The 22,515-nt window shown below is 43.0% G+C and overlaps 1 protein-coding gene across 1 annotated transcript in view; it reads left to right on the top strand.

The window, feature by feature from the left end:
• The window catches only part of LOC112252843 (adhesion G protein-coupled receptor A3), a 238,400-nt gene that overhangs the window by 195,342 nt on the left and 20,543 nt on the right, over positions 1–22,515 (top strand). Inside the window, exons 13-14 of the mRNA XM_042323487.1 lie at positions 6,692–6,899; positions 7,329–7,537. Of these exons, the coding sequence (XP_042179421.1) occupies positions 6,692–6,899; positions 7,329–7,537 (417 nt within the window). The remainder of the gene's footprint in view (positions 1–6,691; positions 6,900–7,328; positions 7,538–22,515) is intronic.

Raw genomic sequence — 22,515 nt, 5'->3', positions numbered from 1 at the left:
TGGTAGTAGTGACAAATATTTAATGCCCCCTGTTTTATTATTTCTGGCAACAGAGACCCTCTTTATGTCTGAAACAATACGGTCTCTTTTTCGATTGGCAGAAAAAGGAGGATCTGTAACTAAGTCAGGGACCAGTAGCATGTGCTTTATTGTACTGTTATTGTTGTCTTTTTGCCCCACAGCCTCCTCGACTAAAACGATGAAGGTTAAAACCAATCATAGAGTAATGGAATGCAGAGATCGGACTGAATGGAACATTTTCTTCTTCTTCTCTGGAGTGGGCCAAATGAAGACACACCCATATGACAGCCGAATCCAAAAGTGTGGCTTTATTTCACCTTTACGGCAAGTCTAGCCGTAGCAATCGCACTTCATCAAAGTGATAACCAACTGTTATTACAGCACCAAGTGTCCAATCATCCATCGTTTGTCTGAGCTTTGCAGCTGATAGGGCAAGGATATTTGGTGCCCGAAATTTCCCGAACTTTGGAATAATTCCATACGGCCATGTACGTATGTGGGCAAAATCCTCACGTGAGCAACAACAACAACAAAAAATGCTTTGGGCTGGATCCTGGCTTCATGGTAACCATTCATATAGAGTGTTTCGGAAAATGATGGATTGCAAGCCATTCAGTTTAATAAGGTGGACTGCCACTCAAGTCATTCAGCCCTATTGTGAGTGAACGCATCATGTACTGCATGAACAGGTATTGAGTGGTTTAGGGAATGAAATTAATGACTGAATGAATAACTTACATTTTGAAATTTCACTATTAGATGACAGCCGTTGTCATTCTTTCAGGCACTCAATATGTCTTTCACTCCTTTTGATTTAAAATGAATATGGAGTGTTTTAATGCATCACAACGTTTACAGTACTAGTACAGCCTCTTCTTCCTTGCGACATTCAAGAAGCGTGTCTTTGTTCAGCTAAGATCTATCTCAGTACTGCAGTGCAGTCTATAAGAAAAATGCTCCCGGGCAAACAGCTCTGTCACCCCAGCTGTTTAATTTACTAGGAAGAATTATATAAATACATGCACAGCATATTCTATGTACCCACAGAGAGGCTTCATTTCTAACAGTTTGTCTTTGGATGAACCAAACAAATCCAATGTTTATTGACTAGGAATGATTGTCAAACCTGGCACAGCATAGTCCTATGTACTTAGGCTCTTAATCATTTCTAACAGTTTCTCTTAGCTCCTTTGTAACTCAGCTGGGAGAGCATGGCACTTGTAACGTCAGGTTAGTGGGTTCAATTCCCGGGACCACCCAGGCGTAAAATGTTTGAACGCATGACTGTACGTCCCTTTGTATAAATGTGTCTGCTAAATGGCATGTTATTAATCCAACAATATGATATTTGTCTCATATTTCAATATGTGGAAAGATCGTTTCATAGTGTACTTCTCTCAAAAGTGAAAGAAAAATAGTGGAAGACAGTTCAGAATTGGGTACGACTGTTTAAGAAGAGAAATCTGTTTCCAAGACATAGCAGTCACAGTGTTCTGTCTCCACAGAGCCTGTTGTGTTTCCTGCCTCACTCCAATCTGCTCTCAATCCAAACCTTGTCTGGGGGAAGCAGCTCGTTGGCATAGCAACCATGTAGCCTGTTTAAATTTCTCTCACTATGTGAGTGAGTAATGCTAACAACACACCACTGAGCAGAACTACAATGCTCAAGAGAGATGGGCCATTTAAGCTTCAAACATGGCAATCATTTTGAGAGAATTATGTATTTTTGATGTGGAGTCATCATATTAGATTGTGCTACAGCCTAACAATTGCTAGAAAGAACTTCTAAAAAGGAATTCCCATGTTCTCATTATGCTTAGTGTAAGCAAATGATGTTATTTACCACTAGACATAGTGCGTGACAGTAGTCTTTCAGAAACACATGCTTGCGCACACACAAACAAATAAACACGCGAACAAACACAAGGATTCATTTTCTCTGACTCACATTTACCTAAGATTTGGCTCGAAAAAAGTGTTGTGTTCATTTTTACAGCTGAGAGATATTAATTTTCATGGCACTTTAGCTTGACATTAATTTGAGTGATCTGATTACATGGCAATAGAGCTCATACGGACAGACTGACTCTCTCCTATTGCACTTCCCTTGACATCAACACAACCGAGTTGTGTTTTGCTTGAAAAACATTTCCGAGAGTAATTGTTTGTTGGACCTCTCGGTGTAAATGTCTTCTGTCTGCCGGTTATCAGAGATGGCTCATAATCCATTGTGGACCTGAGGACGGAGCCAGTGTTAAGCATGGGCACACTCTGAGCTTCTGATTCTCTGTTTGCCCTGGGGCAGGTCTGTGGCTGAGTTTGCCCTGTAGGCCTAGCTGATAGCACGTATGGCCTTGCATCAAAGAGCAAGAAGGGGTTTGTGTGTATGTGTGTTTGTGTGTGTACATGTGTATCACCTATATCCATGTAGGCAGCTCACCGCCGACAGCCAACCTTGAGGGAAATGAGAAGTGACTCCTGGCATTCGCCTGGATGACCTCTGTGTGAAATGTGAAAACAACAAGAACTAAAAGAAGCATGTGCTCTCTGAGGTATAGGCTATAGAGAGGCTACAGCATGCCACGTTTCAGGAAGGGGAGGGGATCAGGGAAGGTCACACGGTGGCGCTGCGCCCAGTTAAATAACTCTGAAGTGTGAAGTCCCCAGCGAGTTCTTCAGGCGAATGTAGCCTAACTACCTTCTTAGGCCGTTCCCGGAAGGACTTAGAGCGTTTGTTAAAGCAAGGCCTTGTGCATACCATAGACAGCACATCCCCAGGGCTATAAATCCCTTTGAAATGTCTGGTAAAAAGGATGAAAAGATGCAGAGAGAAGATGGGCTTGTGAGATAAGATATCCATGCAGTGTTGTGGTATTTGAAACGATCTGTGTTATGAGGTGAGGTCATCTGTCATTCCTTACCGTTTGAGATCTGTGCCCATCATAAAACGTCTCGGAGTATGACTGCTGATCTAGGATCAATTTAGTCTTTTAGATCATAATGAATAGGATTATATATGGACACGGAGGAACTGATCCTAGATCAGCACTCTTACTCTGAGACCCTTTGTGAATATGAATCCACATCCTTGAGCCACCCCTTCAAGGATTCCACTATCCTTCACCTGTCCCCGACGACGTCACAGATCAAATCCACTTTGACGCAGCCTGGGGTGCCTTTTATCTGAGAGATTTTTAGATATAGACTGCTTGCTTAAGCCTTTCTGGAGGAAAACCATATAACCTAAATGGTATCTCTCTCTGCAGGATGAAAATCTAAAGATTCATCTATCTCTGCAGGATTTGAATCAATAGCCTTTCAAGTGTGAGTAAATGCAGAAACGAATAACTAACAAAGCCTTAAAACCTCTTTGGGCTAGGGGGCAGTATTTTGACATCTGGATGACGAGCTTGCCCAAAGTTTGGACACAAACTTTTGACTGGTACTGTGTATATACAGTGCATTCGAAAGGACTCAGACCCCTTGACTTTTTTCACATTTTATTACTTTGCGGCCTTGTTCTAAGATGGATTAAATTGTTTTTTCCCCCCTCATCAATCTACACACAATACCTCATAATGACAAAGCCAAAACTGTTTTTAGACATTTTTGCAAATAAAAAACAGAAATATCACATTTATTCAGACCTTTAACTGAGTACTTTGTTGACGCACCTTTGCTAGTGATTACAGCCTCGAGTCTTCTTGGGTATGATGCTGCAAGCTTGGCACACCGGTATTTGGGGATTTTCTCCCATTCTTCTCTGCAGGTCCTCTCAAGCTCTGTCAGGTTGGATGGGGAGCGTTGCTGCACAACTATTTTAAGGTCTCTAGAGATGCTCGATCGGGTTCAATTACGGGCTCTGGCTGGGCCACTCAAGGACATTCAGAGACTGGTCCCAACACTCCTGTGTTGTCTTGGCTATGTGCTTAGGGTCGTTGTCTTGTTGGAAGCTGAACCTTCGCCCCAGTCTGAGGTCATGAGCGCTCTGGAGCAGGCTTTCATCAAGGATTTTTCTGTACTTTGCTCCGTTCATCTTTCCCTCAAGCCTGACTAGTCTCCCTGTCCCTGCTGCTGCAAAACATCCCCACAGCATGATGCTGCCACCACCACGCTTCACTGTAGGGATGGTGTTGGCCAGGTGATGAGCGGGGCTGGTTTCCTCCAGACATGACGCTTGGCATTCAGGCCAGAGAATATTGTTTTTTCATGGTCTGAGAGTCCTTTAGGTGCCTTTTGGCAAACTCCAAACAGGCTGTCATGTGCCTTTTACTGAGGAGTGGCTTCCACCTGGCCACTCTACCATAAAGGCCTTGATTGGTGGAGTGCTGCCGAGATGGTTGTCCTTCTGGAAGGTTCTCCCATCTCCACAGAGTAACTCTGGATCTCTGTCAGAGTGACCATCGGGTTCTTGGTCACCTCTCTGACCAAGGCCCTTCCCCCTGATTGCTCAGTTTGGCTGGGCGGCCAGCTCTAGGAAGAGTCTTGGTGGTTCCAAACTTCTTCCATTGAATAATGATGGAGGCCACTGTGTTCTTGGGGACCTTCAATGCTGCAGAAATGTTTTGGTACCCTTCCCCAGATCTGTGCTTCGACACAATCCTGTCGCTGCGCTCTTAAGGACAATTCCTTCGACCTCATGGTTTGGTTTTGCACTGACATGCACTGTCAACTGTGGGACCTTATATAGAAAGGGATGTGCCTTTCCAAATCATGTCCAATCAATTGAATTTATCACAGGTGGACTCCAATCAAGTTGCAGAAACATCTCAAGGTTGGTCAATGGAAACGGGATGCACCTGAGGTCAATTTATAGTCTCATAGCAAAGGTCTAAATACTTATGTAAATAAGGTACTTTTTAAAATTAAGTTTGTATACATTTGCTAAAATATATTTTAAAAACTTGGTTTCATTTCACAATTATGGGGTATTGTGTGTAGATTGATGAGGATTTATTTTCATTTAATCAATTTTAGAATAAGGCTGTAACGTAACAAAATGTGGAAAAAGACAAGGGGTCTGAATACTTTCCAAATGCACTGTATACATTTATTATTGTTATTATTATTTGTTTTTATAAGGACTAGCTAAAAAATAAGTTCAAATGTACAAATTATCCAATGGAACAAGTTTGCTCCATGGCTGAGCTGGCCAAGCAGACATAAGGCTGAACACAGGACTGAAACGACCCCTTAACCATAATATATGTGAGGGAAATAGCAATACTATATGCCATTTAGCAGCCACTTTTATCCAAAGTGATTTACAGTCATGCCTGCATACACTCTTTATTTATGGGTGGTCCCAGGAATTGAGCACACTATCCTGGCATTGCAAATGCCATCTTATACCAACTGCGCTACAGAGGACCACTATGACAAGGGGGATGGGATGAGAATAGAAAATAAGGAAGAAAATGTTCATCTTTCGCCATGTTTCAGCACAAGGGACAGTTCCAGTCCCTTCTCTTTCCTCACCCAACTCTTGCCCCTTCCCTTGGTACTAGCTGGTGTCAGGCTTCTTTTACGTCACACACATCCATAACCTCAACAGACGTCATGCACCTATAGAAGTTTGAATGCTTTTTTATTATGTTGTAGAATCAATGGTTTTACCCAACACTGTTTCTCCGTTGATTATTCTGCCTGAATATCCGCAATGGTAAATGGTAGGTGTCCAAATAAATGGATGGATAAAAACACATCACTAGGTAGGTATATCTTGCTGGAGTGGAAACGCATTCGCATAGCAAAAAGATGCATTTATGTTGTCATAATAATGTATAATATTTATTAAAAATGTATCAGCAAAATATTAATCAGATCACATTAATTATGTGCAGGCTGCATTCTCATATGCCCCTAAGCTGCTGACTCTAGCACTTTGGGATCCTTTTATATGATTAGACTTGAACTCAGCTATGTTAGGAATGCTTACTCTGGGTAGGGTCCTCCTAAGTGCACTCAATCCATCCTGACCCAACGCACAATGTAATGCCTGCCGCTACTCTTTTTAGAAACGGTGTTTCCCTCCCAAAGCTCACAAAGGGTAATGTTAGGGGATTCCATGGTGTTTAAAGGCTGTGAGGGGAAGATAAAGTGAGTCCGGTTGTCTCTTTAAATCAACGCTGCAGAGCTGAGAAGGTAAAGCCTTGATCACACCTACAGTGACTTGCGCAAAAATTGAACGTAGCATCATCTGGATATGCATGCAAAAAAAAAAAAATCAGAATTCACCTTCTGCTACTATTTCTGTCAAGCTGTCTAAGCATATAATTTGATGCATATGTTCGATAAATCCAACGTATGCACCACACATAAAGCACTGGAACTGCCTCTGCAATGTAATGTAAGGAAAACGCAGCGTTCAATTGGAAATTAATGTACTTTTGGTGTACCAAAACGCATCTCACTGCCGGTGTAATCGAGGCGTAAGAACAATTTCCACCTCTGCGGCAGGGAGCCTGACCAAATAGGCGCACGAGAGCGCTTCAGACATAGCCTACTGAGTGAAACCCATTCCCATGGTTACTTGTGCTCTTTGATCGCTTCCAATCTTGGAGAGGGAAGCAAATTGTCAATCTTACTATACTGGAGTGATAATTTTCAGCGCATCTCTAGCGAATGGTTTATTTAATTTAAATGTTGTCCTTTTTTATTCCATCCGCAGAACTCGGCCGCAGTCGCCTCAATCCATTTACCGCTGGCTGGTACGCCTAGCCCCTCTGCGTTGCAATCTGTTGATAACTCGACTTGCAAGCTGCAGTTTATTGTCTTTCGAAATGGGAAACTCTTTCCTTGCACAGGGAATTCGTCAAATCTTGCAGATGATGGAAAACGTAGGAGCGTTTCGACACCAGTTGCTTTCACCAAATTAGGTAAGAGGAAATGCATGCATTTTATCATCATGGCTCAGATGTCAACGCTGTCTACAACTATGATCTGTCGACAAACACAGGAACACGCACATGCATAAGAAATTGAAAAAAAGTGCGCAGCTTGTAGAAATCTGATCCATATTACATGTATTTGTAAATTAAACGCATAGCCTAATTCACACCACATTTCCGTTACCACCCTCTTGATGATTTCTGTGCCAGATGTTTAATAACTTTTACATGTTTAACATAAACATGTCAATGAAAGATAAATACAAATAATGAAAGAAGGCAGAATGAATCATAATTGATGGCTGTCTGACAACAGTAACATTATTGTGTGTGTTTGTGTGTTCGTTTGTGCCCATGCGTCTTGGATGTTAGACTTTCCACTTGGTTTCCCTAATGTAATGTTTTGCTTTCTTGCAGATAGGTGCACCCTCGGGAGCGCGGTGCACTCCGTTACCATCGCTCTCAGGCACTTCGCGCTGGGTGTAGACCCCACCGCAGCCTATTGGGATTTTGACCTGCTAGATGGGCACGGTGGCTGGCGGGCAGAGGGGTGCCACATAACAGACTCCCTGGGCAGCACGACCACCATTCATTGCACTCATCACAATAACTTTGCGGTGCTAATGGTGAGTACAGAAGTGACCTTATTACAATCCTGGCACAGGACACATTGTCCCCGGCTCTCGCGGGTTGTTGCTTATAATGAATCAAACATATAATTTTGCACGAATCAGTAGAGCCACGTGCTTTATCAAGCACTTCGTGATATTAAGGGACCTTTCCAAATGTGGCTTTATTGCTTGTTGTAGCCTAATCCTGCGGAGGAAAATGTAACGGGGAGATGCGCAATGGAACCATGGCTGAGGATGGTATTACTCGTTTTTTGGAAACACGAAGTTGGTTCTCTTGTCTGCTACCTCTGCTACGGCAGCTCAAATCGAAACCGTGCTCAATAGAACGAGCGCCTTGTCAGTATTCGCCTGCAAGCGCAAGTGGTGTAGCCTGCTAATTGTTTGCAACCTTCTTCCACCGAAATGTACGATTGTAAAGCAAGCCATCTTTAAATCTTTCTCGCTCAAGTTGGTCATGGTGTTGTCGCTGTGTGTATTTCTGAATACCTTCTCCTGTCGACGTCTCCTATGAAAATAGATTTCATGAGGATAATACCGACAGCGCAATGTCATCGCATCGCTCAGTCGTTCCATAGTGCCTCTGCGCCTAGTCCGCGTTTGGACAGACAGGAATTCTCCGGATGTTTACCGAAGAGTGGGATTCGCTAGATTGGGAGGTTAGTCCTTATAGTGCGTGAAAGTGGTGTTCTGTGGAATGACGGTGTTTTTCAGAGTTGCTTTAATCTGCACATTTTTACGAGGCTGTTCAGTTTCGTTATTTTTGCTATGAAATGAACCGGGTTTGAAAAGCAGAAATTGAAGAGTTGCTGTGTGAGACAGGGGAGAAAAAGCGGCATAGCGAGAGCAAGGGATGGTGTGCATGGAATACCAAGCTGTTGTCAAGTAGAGCGCAGATGTCAGATTGTCATTGCGTGGGGCTGGGGCAATGTAGGCTATCAATTTAATATACAACCTGGGCTATGTGAAATTCTTTTCACTGCATGCACTTGACGGCACGCCTTTATTGGGTATGTAGTGGCTGTCAGCGCACGAGCAAAGTGAGATCGCGAGACAATTTAGTGAATAGACCTGACAGCAGATTAATGATTTGAACGTCAAGGCCCGTCAAATGGAAGTGCTGGTCGTGTTGGGTGGGTGTAGCTGTTGCAGTCTGGTCTCTCTAAGGAGAGGATATTATGTTTTTTATTCGGGTGTTTATGCCAGAGACCCTGCGCGCCTTACTAATGCAATCACCACACCCGCAGTAGACTCTGCAGTGCCCGAGAAAAGGACCCATATTTACAGACTCGTGACATCACTCTCTTTTCGGCGCTATCTCTGTTGCAGTATGATTTCTCGCTCCTGTTTGGCTCTGGAGTACTGAACCTGTTGCATGATCTCCTCATGTCAAGCTGGAACTGTTCTGGTAATGTGTTTGATATATCACCATATAATATATCGTTACCTGTTTGTTAACTGGTGTTAGGGACTATGGTCATTGATGCAGGTTTGGACCACCCAAATAAACCTGACACAGCTGCCTCAATGCAGAATGACAACAACTGTGTCAATGCAAATCTAGTGATCTCAACAAGTTGTAAACTCTACCTAAACTTGTATTCTGGTCTCTAATACTAATGCTGAATAGATGCACTGTTAATATCAGAAATAGCAAGCATTTAATTCAGACATTTTTCATAGTGAATGTAGCTGTGGTATTATCATCTCAGATGTCCAGCATGGGCAATTCTGCAGCACAGTGTGATTGGATGGTACAGTATTCACCTCTGAGGTGAACCACTGCCAGGACTGCAAAGAAGTAGAGCAAACATGACACGTCTGTTCTCAAATTTCCTCAAATGAGTGGATCACAGTCAAATCTCTGCGAGATACAACACGAGGAAACCATTAGAGGACAAATCTACAACTTTTAACAGAATGACAGTGGGGTCAAACAATGAAAGACAGCTCTGGCAGATAGCAAGGTGAGAAAACCATCATCTCGTCTGAAAGGCACACGAGCAATCTCCAGCTCTAATAATGTATGCAGTTCTCATTCAGCACTTTGGGGCTTGTGTGGAGATGATTAGTCTACAAATGGCGTGACAGACCAATACAATTGTCCCTGGGGATTGGTATCCAGTTATGGTTTGTTATTTAAAAGCAATTTAATGAGATGCTTTTGACTTGGCTTAGGAAAATGAAATGCTAGTCTCTCGAGTAGACCTGTGACCAGAATGCTAAATGAAAGGGAGAAGGAGAATTGTATTGCAGGTGCTCTTTGTCGTCCTTGTCTTTTGGATTACCCCCTGGATATGAAGAGGATTAGCCCCTAGATATGAATATTAATGTAGATGTGAAAACGTTGGGTCTTGGAATAGACAGCAGGTAAATTGTTATAGCACCTGTTTCATTGTTGTTTGTGAATACCAAATGAAATTATAAGACAGAAGTTGGTATTGGGCTCATTAAAGAAGAGACGGGGAGCAACCTTGCTGGGTTGACTGTCGAGTCATAAATTGGAAAATCAAAGAGATTGGAGAAATAGCATCATGCCATTCAGGTTTCAGCACCATGGACCGTTTCAATCACATGCTACTGAATACACCTTCATACCTTCAGTAGAATGCTGCTCTCTTGGTTTCAGCACCATGGATAGCCCCTCCCCCCCTAGCATCCTTATGAATCCCACAGTTCTATGTAAGATATGGTTGTTTTTGGACCTAAATGAAATTGGAAATATATGTTGTGGCATGCTGGGCCCCATGTTTCAACATCCTGGACAGTTCCAGTTATGCCGTTGTCTTGCTAAATATGAGTCTACTCCTCTACGTAATGTTCTAGTCTATATCTTCTACGAAATGTTTGTTTTTTTAGTAACTGAAAGAGATGGTTGTGCGTACGGCCCAGTACATCACTGGGGCCAAGCTTCCTGCCATCCAGGACCTCTATACCAGGCGGTGTCAGAGGGAAGGTTCTAAAATTTGTCAAAGACTCCAGCCAGCCTAGACTGTTCTTTCTGATACCGCACGACATGCGGTACCGGAGCGCCAAGTGTAGGTCCAAGAGGCTCTTAAATAGCTTCTACCTCCAAGCCATAAGACTGCTGAAGATCTAATCAAATGGCAACCCAGTTTATTTGCCCCCCCCAGAATGCCGTTGCTACTTTCTGTTATTATCTACGCATAGTAACTTTAATAACTCTACCTACATGTACATATTACCTCAATTACCTCCACACCGGTGCCCCCGCACATTGACTCTGTACCGGTCCCCCCTGTATATAGCCCCGCTATTGTTATTTACTGTTGTTCTTTAATCAATTGTTATTCTTATCTATTTCTTTTTTAGGTATTTTTAATAAAACTGCATTGTTGATTAAGGGCTTGTAAGTAAGCATTTCATTGTAAGGTGAATGACAGGGGGGTCATTGTTGTATTCGCCGCATGTGACAAATACAGTTTGATTTGATTTTGACTCCCCAGGTTTCAGAACCATGGACAGATCCAGACACCCCTGCTCGCTGTAGCCTTCTTTGGGAATGCCAAATTATATAGTAAAATAAATTAACAATCTATTTGGATTGAAAATGCATGCATGCTCTAGCTTTCAGCACCATGGACAGCTCCAGCTGTAGCCCTTCCCAAGCCCAGTCCCTCCTCTCTGTGTGTGTTCTGTAGCCCACGAGGCCTGTGTCTATAGGGCGGGCAAGGCTGATTCATTAATTTACAGCATTGCAGCCTGATCGTTCATCTTCATCAGTGACAGTCTTTTTTCCTCTTAACCTGTGTGTATGTTTTTCACTGTCAAACATGCTGGCACTTTTAGATTGGTCTAAACATGAGGTATAGTCTGGGAGGCATGTTTTCTCCATGTGATTGCTCCAGTGCTCCAGCCTGTTTAATATGCAAGGACAGACCTTTACAGAGAGCAGAATGCAGGGAAAAGCCGGATTTGTCAGTATCCAATCATTACAAAGGCTCAAAAGTGGTAAGCCAATGGAAGAGGGTCTATTCAGAGATCTATTTCTATAGTCTGTAGGGCAGGCTGACTGTGTAATGCTGAGTGGACACACAGGGGGGAAAAGACTTGGTTCAGCATTGCAATTAATACTAACTGGGTTCTGTGTGGGAATGAAGCAAAGCAGGTGAGCCGTCCACTTTTAATTCCTAGAATACACTTTTTACCATGTAGTGCACAATCTAATAACTAAAACATGGAAATGAATCAACTATGCATACTGTAAATAAAGGAAATATTTTGGGAGTGGATTGTAATCTGTATTGAGAGTATACCAATGGCACGCAGGAGAGACAGTGTACACGTACTCTCTTTGTCTCATCCTTCTTATCGGTTGGCATCTTTGTGGTGGAATTATGCATGCGCACGCACACACACACACACATGCCGCACTGCACACACAACCCCCCGCCCCACCCCTCCCCGCTGTGTGATAATGATGAGGGTTAGGGCAGAGCTGACGATTTGTGAGCCACTTACCCGTGCTTACCTCTGACCCCTAGCTCTCACCCACTCTTGTTTTAAAGATGGATGCGTATGGAGCAGACATTTCCATGTGTGCGTAGGCGATCGGAATCACTACGCCTTCTGGTTTCTGACTGAGAGTCTAGGCTCATTCAGTCTGCTGCGCGGGAACATAGAATCAATACCCCTTTCATATTGTCTGAGAGGAGATTTCCAAATAATGTTTGAGCTACTTAAGGACACCTGGGGATAGATTATCCTTTTAATTTGAAAGTGCCACAGTTGCTCAGTCAGTTTAACGCTATTATAACGTTTAGACTATTACGACAATCAAATTAATACACAGGTTAATTGTTTTCTTTTCCCCACATATTCAGATGCCATTCTGTTGGTATGATAGTCAGTTGTTTTTTTTCTTCACACGAAGCTGTTGGGTCGATGAAGAATCAGGCCATCTGTGTTATCTGCGGTTGTATGACAGTACCATTGAAGTTTTGATGACTGAAGTGTGTTGAAAGGGTGTCATTTCTTGCTCTGTGATACACACGGGCCAGGAGTGTTTCCTTACCATGCGACATGATCAAGAACATTTAGGGCACAGAGTTTTTCCTGGCCAGGTCAAATAGTCAGGAAAAATGTCTGGCCCCATATGGATCCTGATAAATGATGAGGTCACTTTTCTGATCTGGGACCAGTTTTAATAATCACCATACGCCTAGGGAGGTCTAGCAGAGTCAGTAATCCTCACTTCCATAACAGATTCCAACTTGCCAATAATTTGGCATGTGATGGTGATTGTTTTCACCCTGAATAATGAGTCTCAACTGCACGGCATGCCATTCATTTGAACGTCAACAGTTTTGCTGGGGCTTTGCTGTAGTCAGCCAATAGTCAGTGTCGGGGCTTATTTTTCACTGACACAACATATTGGATGGGATGGGAAAACCTCCCTCGTATTTGATCCTCCCCTTCTTTTGGTTACAAATGGCATTGCTTTTAACCTATTGTTTTCCAAATGACTGTTGCTGTCCTCGGCTAAGTATAGGAAAGATTATAATACTTCTGCTCCTAGCAAGAAGGATGTTTCAAATTAATATGTCTGCGTACACAATCATAGTTGGAGCGATCCAAAGAAAGTTAATAGGCTATTCAATGGTTTCACAGTTTTATTGTTGTTTCTAGAAAGCGACTGATTCATCGGCAGCTCAGCAGCGATAGGCTTTTATGGACAGCACCATTGCGTTGCACTTCAATTGTAAAACTGTCCATGCTGATGAACGCTGTTTATAAATGATAATGGTGCTGTTGAAATTACATTTTTATTCTGATGTGATGTGTCATGCATAACTTTAACAGTGCTACATTTCAGTTGGCTAGGACATATGTTTTTACATGGGAAAGGGTTGAATAAGAGGAACCATTCAGTATAGATTTCTCATATGGAACCGCACGCACACACACACACACACACACACACACACACACACACACACACACTGAGTGTACAAAACATGAGGAACATCTTCCTAATATTGAGTTGCACCCCCAACCCTTTTTGCCCTCAGAACAGCCTCAATTCGTCGGGGCATGGACTCCAAAGATGTCGAAAGCATTCCACAGGTTTGCTGGCCACGTGTACTCCAATGCTTCCCACAGTTGTGTCAAGTTGGCTGTCTTTTTGGTGGTGGGCCATTCGTGATACACACAGGAAGCTGTTGAGCATGAACAACCCAGCGGCATTTCAGTCCTTGACATAAACCGATGCACTTGGCACCTAAATCTTTTGCGTGCCAATTCACCCTCTGAATGGCAGTACAATCCATGTCTCAATAAAAAAATCCTTCTTTAACATGTCACTTTCCCTTCATCTACACCGATTGAAGGGATCATAGCTTTCACCTGGATTCACCTGGTCAATTTATGCCATGTTCTTAATGTTTTGTGCACTCAGTGTATATGTAAGTTATCATTTTGATTAAAGTTACTTGTAACCTTCATACTCAATTAATGTAATCTACAGTAGCAGTGAAGAGTATAAATAATGCATAAAATAATCTCATATTAGCAGATTCCAGCCATGTTAAGAGGAGGAATAGGGACCCTCTCCCAACAACTGTTCCACACCAGCAGCCCTCCTAGTCATGGCCACTTCACTGTTCATCCACCCCAAGAACTGCCCCTGTCGAAATGAGGACAGGATATTTTTTGTATAGATTGTTTTGGGACGACAAGGGCGACAGCTCTTCCTGGTGTACCACACATAACGAAAAACGCATTGCAGACAAAATATTTTACAATTGACATACATTTGAAAACATTAACATGGACATTACAACTAGGTCAGATACGGGAGAGACGTTGTGTTGTGAGGTGTTGTTTTATTTGTTTTTTTAAAGCTAATTTTGCTGTTTGCTTGAGTAATTTGAGATGGAAGGGAGTTACATGTGATCACAGCTCTACATAATACTGTGCTTTTCCTTGAATTCTGTCCTGGATTTGGGGAGTGTAAAGAGTCCCCTGGTGGCATGTCTGGCTGGGTAACTATGTCTGTCAGAGCTATACGCAAGTTGATTATACAGACAATTTGAACATTTAAACACAATAATACTTCTCACAAAAGCAAGAATTGATGCAGTTAATCTCTCGTCAACCCTCAACCAGGAAAGACTGGCATGCATGTTGTTGATGTTAGTTTTGTATTTGCAGTTAAGGGCAAGGTGTGCTGCTCTGTTTTCAACCAGCTGCAGCTTTGCTAGAACTTTCTTTGCTGCACTTGACCATATTACTGGACGGTAATCAAAATGGGACAAGACCAGAGCCTGAACAACAAGTACAGTTGATTTTTGTGTCAACAACACAGAACATATTTTAGAGCAGACATACCCATCCCCATCTTAACAACTTTGTCAATATGACTTGACCATGACAAAGAAAAGCAACATTACATGATTATACCTAGGAGTTTAGCTTCCACAACTTTCTCAGTGGTCACACCCTTCATACACAACTCCAGTTAAGCTTTATGTCTTCGATAATGTTTTGAACCAAATACAGTCCTTTTTGTTGTAGCTTTATTGAAGACCAGTTTAAGACCAGTTTATTATTAATCACTGACTGTAGCTCCCGATTTAGAATGTCGATGGGCTCACTGGCTTTGGGTGCTGACATGTCGAGTGGCAAATCATTTGTAAATATAGAGAAGAGTAATGGCCCAAGGCTCGAACAGTTCTCACAGTTCATTTCTTAAAGAGGTGCATGCTTGTCAACAATTGGCATAAATCATTTTACAAACGTCCAGTGCTGCATCTGGACTTACTTCCTCATACACATCAGACCAACATACGTTTTATTCTTCAACATAAGAGTCCCGAGAGAACGTTTTGTATGATCTCTTATAAGTGACTTTAGGCCCAACATTTGTCACTTTGCCTTTCCTTGCTATTGCCACAATGTTATGGTCACTACAGCCAATGGGAACTGATATAGCTTTGGAGCAAAGCTCTGCAGCATTCGTGAAGATATGATCATTAAAAGTGGATGTCACAGATTCAACATTATTGGTATGCACTCCAGTTGGTTGAGTGATAGCCTGGGTCATATTATAGGCATTAGTCAGTTAGAAGCTTCCTCTTGAGAGGACAGCTAGTTGCTAACCAGTCAATGTTCAGGTCACCCCACACACACTATCAAGCATTTCACAAACATTACCTAGATACTGATGGTTATCACTCTGTGGCCTGTAGCAAAACCCCAAAATAATAGGCTTTAGATTAGTCAGGTGAACCTGCAATGACAACACTTCAATAACACTTGACATGAGATCTTCTCTAAGCATTACAGGAATAAGGGTCTGAATATATACAGCAACACCTCCCCCACAGGCATTCCTGTTTCTTCTGTAGATGTTATATCCTTGTATTGCTACTGCTGTATATTCAAAATAATTAAGTGTCTCAGAAATGGCTAATATATTAATCTTATCTGATATTAGCAAGTTATTGATTTCATTAAGCTTATTTCTAAAGGCTACACATATTTATATGGGCTACCTTTTGCCCTTTCCTGTGTAGCTTATCAGAGATAGACATGGAAAAGAATAAACAAAGCAACAGAAAAAAAAATCAGAAGTCAATTAACTAGTTGGTGTGTGTGTGTGTGCTGCGGGGTTAAAGCTGTGAACCCACAGGCTTGGCTCTCTCATCCCTTCCAGGCTTTTTGGAGGGAGGGTGGACAATGAGCCTGTCATTGTGGATGTAAGTAATCTCTCCACGCACTCTGGCAGCTTTCCTGTCTGGGATAAGTTCTGTCACGAACTTCAAAATAAACGGACCAATGGCGCAGCGTGCATTGATTTCCACATCTTTTTAATACAAAGTGAAACTAAACAAAAACTTACAAAGACCATGCCGACGTAGTGCCCAAACACACTAACACAAACAATATCCCACAAAGCAGGTGGGAGATAGGGCTCCCTAAATATGATCCCCAATTAGAGGAAACGATTACCAGCTGCCTCTAATTGGGAAGCATACAAAACCACCAACTTAGAAATACACATTCTAGAACACCCCCCTAGTCACACCCTGACCTAAACCACTATAAAGAATCCAAGGACTCTCTATGGTTAGGGTGTGACAAGTTCTCTGCTCTTCTGGTGCACAGCTTCAGGATAGTCCTCATTGAGGAAGATGTACGTTCCTCTCAATTTCTTGGCTCTGTTCAGAACAATTACCTTGTCCTTGAACCTCATGAACTTGGCCAGTATCAGCTTGGGTCTGTCACTTGGGCCGGTTTTCCAGTCCTGTGGGCGCACTCCACCTCAGTCTTCCTGTGACCCGTCTTCAGTTTCTCAGTGATTATATCCCTCACTTTGTCCTCAGACTCCATCCAGATCTCATGTGGTGATTCTGCAAAAACGTCCACAACAATGTCGTTCCGCCTTGATTGGCCTGTTTAAACTCATTGAGCTGACCCTTGGAGTACTGCAAACTATTCTTCAGGTTTTGGACTTTTCTGGTAAAATCGTCCATTATTTTATTAGTTGACTCGACCAGTATTTGGACACAACACTTGAAGCTATGTTATTGTTGTTGTAACAATTGTTTGTAGAACAACTTTTTTGGGGCCTAAAATAACCTTGTCCTCAATGGTACTTCCACCAGCTTTGGTCTTTGTTATGGTAGCATGGTAGGTTAACACTGGCAATTCCAGCCAGCACAGCTTGCAGGACCGATGGAAATAGCAACAAACAGCAGGGATTTGAACAGCCACAAGCCCGGGACTATCAGCGCTCCCAGCCATAAGGGTTAACCACTTCGTGGGCTGGGTTCAAACTGTCAAGGGAACCTCGCTAGGCGCCATGCAGCAGCTCTTCAGACTTTAGGGTTTGGCAATATCCCGGGACAGAGAGTAGCTGCCTCAGCAAATGAGGCTCACCACATCGCGGGAAACAAATGAAGCAGGTAGGCTAGTTTCGATTGGAGAAGGGCTTGGGCATGGCTCTTGCTATTGTGTATTGCTTTAACCGAAACGGACAGCACATTATTTACACATGCTGGCTGATCTAGACGAACACATTTCAAGCATATTTTGCGTCCATTAGGGCCATGTACAGTGTGATCCAGCTCAGCACTGGCTGGCTGCAGGTCTGCCTCAAGGGGCCAGGGTTCTCAGACTCATTGCTCCAGCCAAACGGTTGTTTCTTCTCCACAATGAGTCTGGATTTGACTCCCTCCCTGACCCTTCTAGAATGTGAACACATTCAAACCGTCTAATTGGTCCCAGAAACCGATGGGTTGGGCCAGAGCCAGAACAAATGTGGGTAAGTTTTGAAAGTTTTGAAAATTCACCATTGGCTTTGATACTCTGGTCCAATTGCTGGTGATTGTGTTTTGTACAACGGCCATCGTAACCAGAAACGACTTCAAAGATGACAGATTCAGACTAAAGTATGTAGCGATCGATAGAGCAGCAGAAATAATTCAGTGTGAGTCGTCAGCAAGGCTATTAGAGTAAATGAAAACCATAATAAAAACAACATTTTGAAAAACAATTTAGTAAACTGAAATAAATAAACTGAAATGAGGGCCTCCCGGGTGGCGCAGTGGTTAAGGGCCACCAGAGACTCTGGGTTCGCGCCCAGGCTCTGTCGTAACCGGCCGCGACCAGGAGGTCCGTGGGGCGACGCACAATTGGCCTAGCGTCGTCCGGGTTAGGGAGGGTTTGGCCGGTAGGGATATCCTCATCGCGCACCGGCGACTCCTGTGGCAGGCTGGGCGCAGTGCACATTAACCAAGGTTGCCAGGTGCACGGTGTTTCCTCCGACACATTGGTTCGGCTGGCTTCCGGGTTGGATGCGCACTGTGTTAAGAAGCAGTGCGGCTTGGTTGGGTTGTGTATCGGAGGACGCATGATTTTGGACCTTCGTCTCTCCCGAGCCCATACGGGAGTTGTAGCGATGAGACAAGATAGTAGCTACTATCAATTGGATACCACAAAATTGGGGAGAAAAAGGGGGCAAAAAAAAAACTGAAATGAAAAACATTGTAAAAACTAAAACTATCTTTGACTACAAACCTAACAACATTTTTATAAAAAACATCCTAAATTATGGTTATTTCTTTTCTAAACTTTGAGCAAAAATTTAATGGGGTTTTCAAGCTTTTTTTTCTGATGGGGTTTTCGAGCTTCTGAATCTGGTGGGTAAATGCTGGCAATAGATGCCGATGTTTCAAATAAGCCTAGCTTGTGCATCGTTATCACTAGCTATCACGAACTAACAGGGAAGAAATCGTAGGGTGAGCACGGTGCGTGACTGGGCCAAGCTTGACCAACTTGTGAAGTTGGCCCACACCGACCAAATTCAAACTGAAAGCCAGTCACTCTCTGATGTGGTGCCATGCCTTCTCAACCTTCAGTCAACTACTGTTGCAAAACAGTTGGCACAGGTCCTCCAGAAGTCACTGTGTGAGCGCTTCACATGCATACTGAATCCTCTGGCAGCCAACTTTGATCCAACCCCTGCAGCAGCTTGTCTGATGGACCCAAATGTGTCTCTGGCACTTTGCTAAACAGAGATGGAACCACTGATGAGTCTTTTGCTTTACTTGAACAAATCAGAGAGTACAGCAGTGGAGCAGCAGGACACCAGGAAGATGCCAGCACGATGAATTCAGCAAGCATCTCGACCACAGTGCTTCAGAAATATAGCTTCCTCGCATTGAAGATTGGGTCTGAGGTCAAGTGTCCAGCTGGAGGGTCAATCTGGCAGGGCATTAAGTGCAATGTGTGATCTGCGGAAATACTTGGAAGAGGTAAAGAGGGGCATGTTGACAGAGTCACCTCTCTGGCTCTGGCAGGCAAGAATGGTTGTTTATCCTAAGCTTCACCCTGTGGCGCTGGATCTGGTTTCTGCCCATGTATCCCAGGCATTCGTGGAGAGAATATTCTCTGTCTGTGGTCAACTGTCGTCAGGCTTGAGAAACTGAATGACCACCTCTCTGGAACACAGAGTCTTATTGAAGATAAACAAGACAATCTTGTTTGGTTGAACAGAAACACACACACACACACACACGCTGGCTGGCTATGAACTGATAGATTTGTGTAGCAGTGTTGTATTGCTTATATTTTTGCTGTTGCAGCTGTTTTTATTGACCCTATTTGAAGGGGATAGTCAGTGATACATGTTTAATATTACATAAACGTAACATGTCAAATGTGCCATGACTTAATTTTTTCCCCCCTCTCTCTTTCTGTCAGATCAAGGCAAAGGTTATTTGGTTCTTCTTACATCTACTACTAAAGTTTAAAAAAGCATTGGATTGGTGTAAGCATTGGCAAGAGAGTTTCCTTCCGCCATATTTCTTGCACCAGTCTAGGTGCTTATCCTTTAAATCCAAGTCACATTAGGATTGATTTCTAATTTGAACCTAACTAAAACAATGTCCTGGCAATGGATTTGTATGGTGTCCTGTAGTGACCAAAACCCAGTGTTAGGATGGGAAGCGCCATTGAGGACTTTCGCCGCTTTGATTTAGTCAACTGGGTAGGACTTCCAAATTGATTGGCTGATCCCTTCTGATGACCGGGTTGGCATGACCTGATGACTCAGTTGGAGTCGTGACAGCCGGGTCATCAGGAGGGATCAGCCAATACATTTTACTTGTAAAGAAGAAAATTGACTTTCAAGATGGAGATGGCCTCAATGACGCTGCACATGCTCTCACAGACGCCATCATGGCACAGATACAGAGATGTTATGTCTATCATCGTCTATGATACTGGCCCATCACCTTATGGACAGTTGAAGTTGGAAGTTTACATACATTGTGGGAAGCTTGTGGAAGGCGACCCGAAACCTTTGACCCAAGTTAAACAATTTAAAGGCAATGCTACCAAATACGAATTGAGTGTATTTGAACTTCTGACCTACTGGGAATGTGATGAAATAAATAAAAGCTGAAATAAATAATTCTCTCCACTATTATTCTGACATTTCACATTCTTAAAATAAAGTGGTGATCCTAACTGACCTAAGACAAGGACATTTTACTAGGATTAAATGTCAGGAATTGTGTAAAACTGTGTTTAAATGTGTTTGGCTAAGGTGTCTGTAAACTTCTGATTATCTGAGTTGACGTGGGTAGCTCATCTTGGGTCAAACACAGCAAGTGATGGGATAAAAGTAAATTAGCCAGACAGACTTACTCTCTTAATATGCGTTGACTTACGTTCCATATGGTCATAATTATGGCAATGTATTTTTATGTTCATTGACCTGACAGTAATAGTTTACATGAATGAAGAGAGCATGGCTGTGCATGGAAGAAAAGTGGATCATAATCATGTGTTTTTCAGGAATATTTGAGTAAAATGCTGAGAGATTATGTTTCTTTGATTTGAACAGCTCTCGTACCATTTCTTTCGGTGTGCGTGTGTGTTTGTTCTTGTGTCTAGCTGAGAAAGGGGGCCATTTGTGTGTACGAAGTATGGATGTGTGTGTCGGGGCTGTGCTCGCCAGTGTGTGTGAGTCATGTTTCACATTAGTATTTCTCCGGAGGTCAGGTTAGGCGTTGCACCTCCACGGTTTAACTTCAAAGTTCACTCAATTCTCCCCCCACCCCGCATCCCATTCCACTGGGTGAGCGTTACGCTCCCGTATCAAAGGTGAAAACTAATCTGGCCAGTGAAATTCCTCTTTTCGCATCCAAACACTATGTGGCGGCCTGCCTGCCTGCCTTATGTCATAATGAGACCCAAACATGTAAATGGGAGCAGGATGAGATGGAGCAGCCACTTAGGCCTAAATGGCTGCAGGTAGCAGAGCTGTCAGGGTGTGAAATGGGATTGGCCTTGTTGTCATGCAATCCATAATCAAAAAATGGAAGAGAAGATTGCAGAGGAAGGGAGGGGGAGGGTGGGTGGGTGGGAAATGGGAAAGCATAGGGGGTCGGAAGGTGTGAGGCAGAGGTTTCTCAGCCATGAACGTACACTCCCATAGCCTACACACACACGCACACTGTAAATACACATGGACATGCTGCACTTAGACATATGCAATAGGACACATTTAAGCACAGAAACACTTTTTTTTGCCGTTCTCTGCTCTCTTTTCTCTTCCAGACCTATCAAGTTTTGTATTGCGGCCACACATCATTGTAGGCTAGTTATGGTCTAGCCCTGCTGGGGATTCAGCAGTGTCTAGTCTTTGACAAGCCCTTCCTCCACACTAGGAAATTTCAGTCTGAAGTGTTTTGGAAACAATGTGGTTTTTATGATGATCGTAATAGAGTCATCAGAGCTCTAACGTTACATTACAGTGCTTTTTTATGGGCCGGGACTCGGATGCCATTGGAGGCCTCTGTTGGTTCAGGAGACCGAGAAACAAATGTGTTGAACAGGAATAGACAAGAGGAAGTCTCTCTGGTGAGCTTTCTGATTGCACTAAGCTGAGTTATTGTTATAAAGGGACATTTTAGCACTTTTTACTTTTTAACATCATATTCATTATCTCCAGCAGCATGCCAGTCTTCTAATGTGAAAATGCCACCTCCCTGGCTGGAAACACATTGTAGTTTTTGAAAATCACAGTTAAAAAAAAAAAAAGCATTCCTCCCCAATGACCTCATAACGACGGATTTTCAAAATACCTTTTGTTCCTTTCCGTTTCAGTGTAGAACATAGAACTGTGCAGTGATATATATGGGCATGGTAAACATTGGTTGCACCTCCGTCACTCGGTCGCGTCGTTGCCATTGTTATCAACATTCTACAAATGCCGCAGCGTATTGATGCTCGACTGATCGTAAATGCCTTTTCTAAACGGCGGCTAATGACTATTTCGTCAAATTTACACTAGTGGCCTGGAAATACATTGTAGAAAGTAGACACATCATTTGTAGAAAACAACTTTGACATCATTGTGATGTTGTCATGTTTACAAAGTGGAAAAATGGAATTAGTTGCCAGAATCTTGCAGTATCCCTTTAACCCGTGGAGTGTTATTG

Source organism: Oncorhynchus tshawytscha, linkage group LG06 (genome assembly GCF_018296145.1).
Source record: "Oncorhynchus tshawytscha isolate Ot180627B linkage group LG06, Otsh_v2.0, whole genome shotgun sequence".
Taxonomy (NCBI): Eukaryota; Metazoa; Chordata; class Actinopteri; order Salmoniformes; family Salmonidae; genus Oncorhynchus; species Oncorhynchus tshawytscha.
This window is presented reverse-complemented; position numbering and strand designations above follow the sequence as displayed.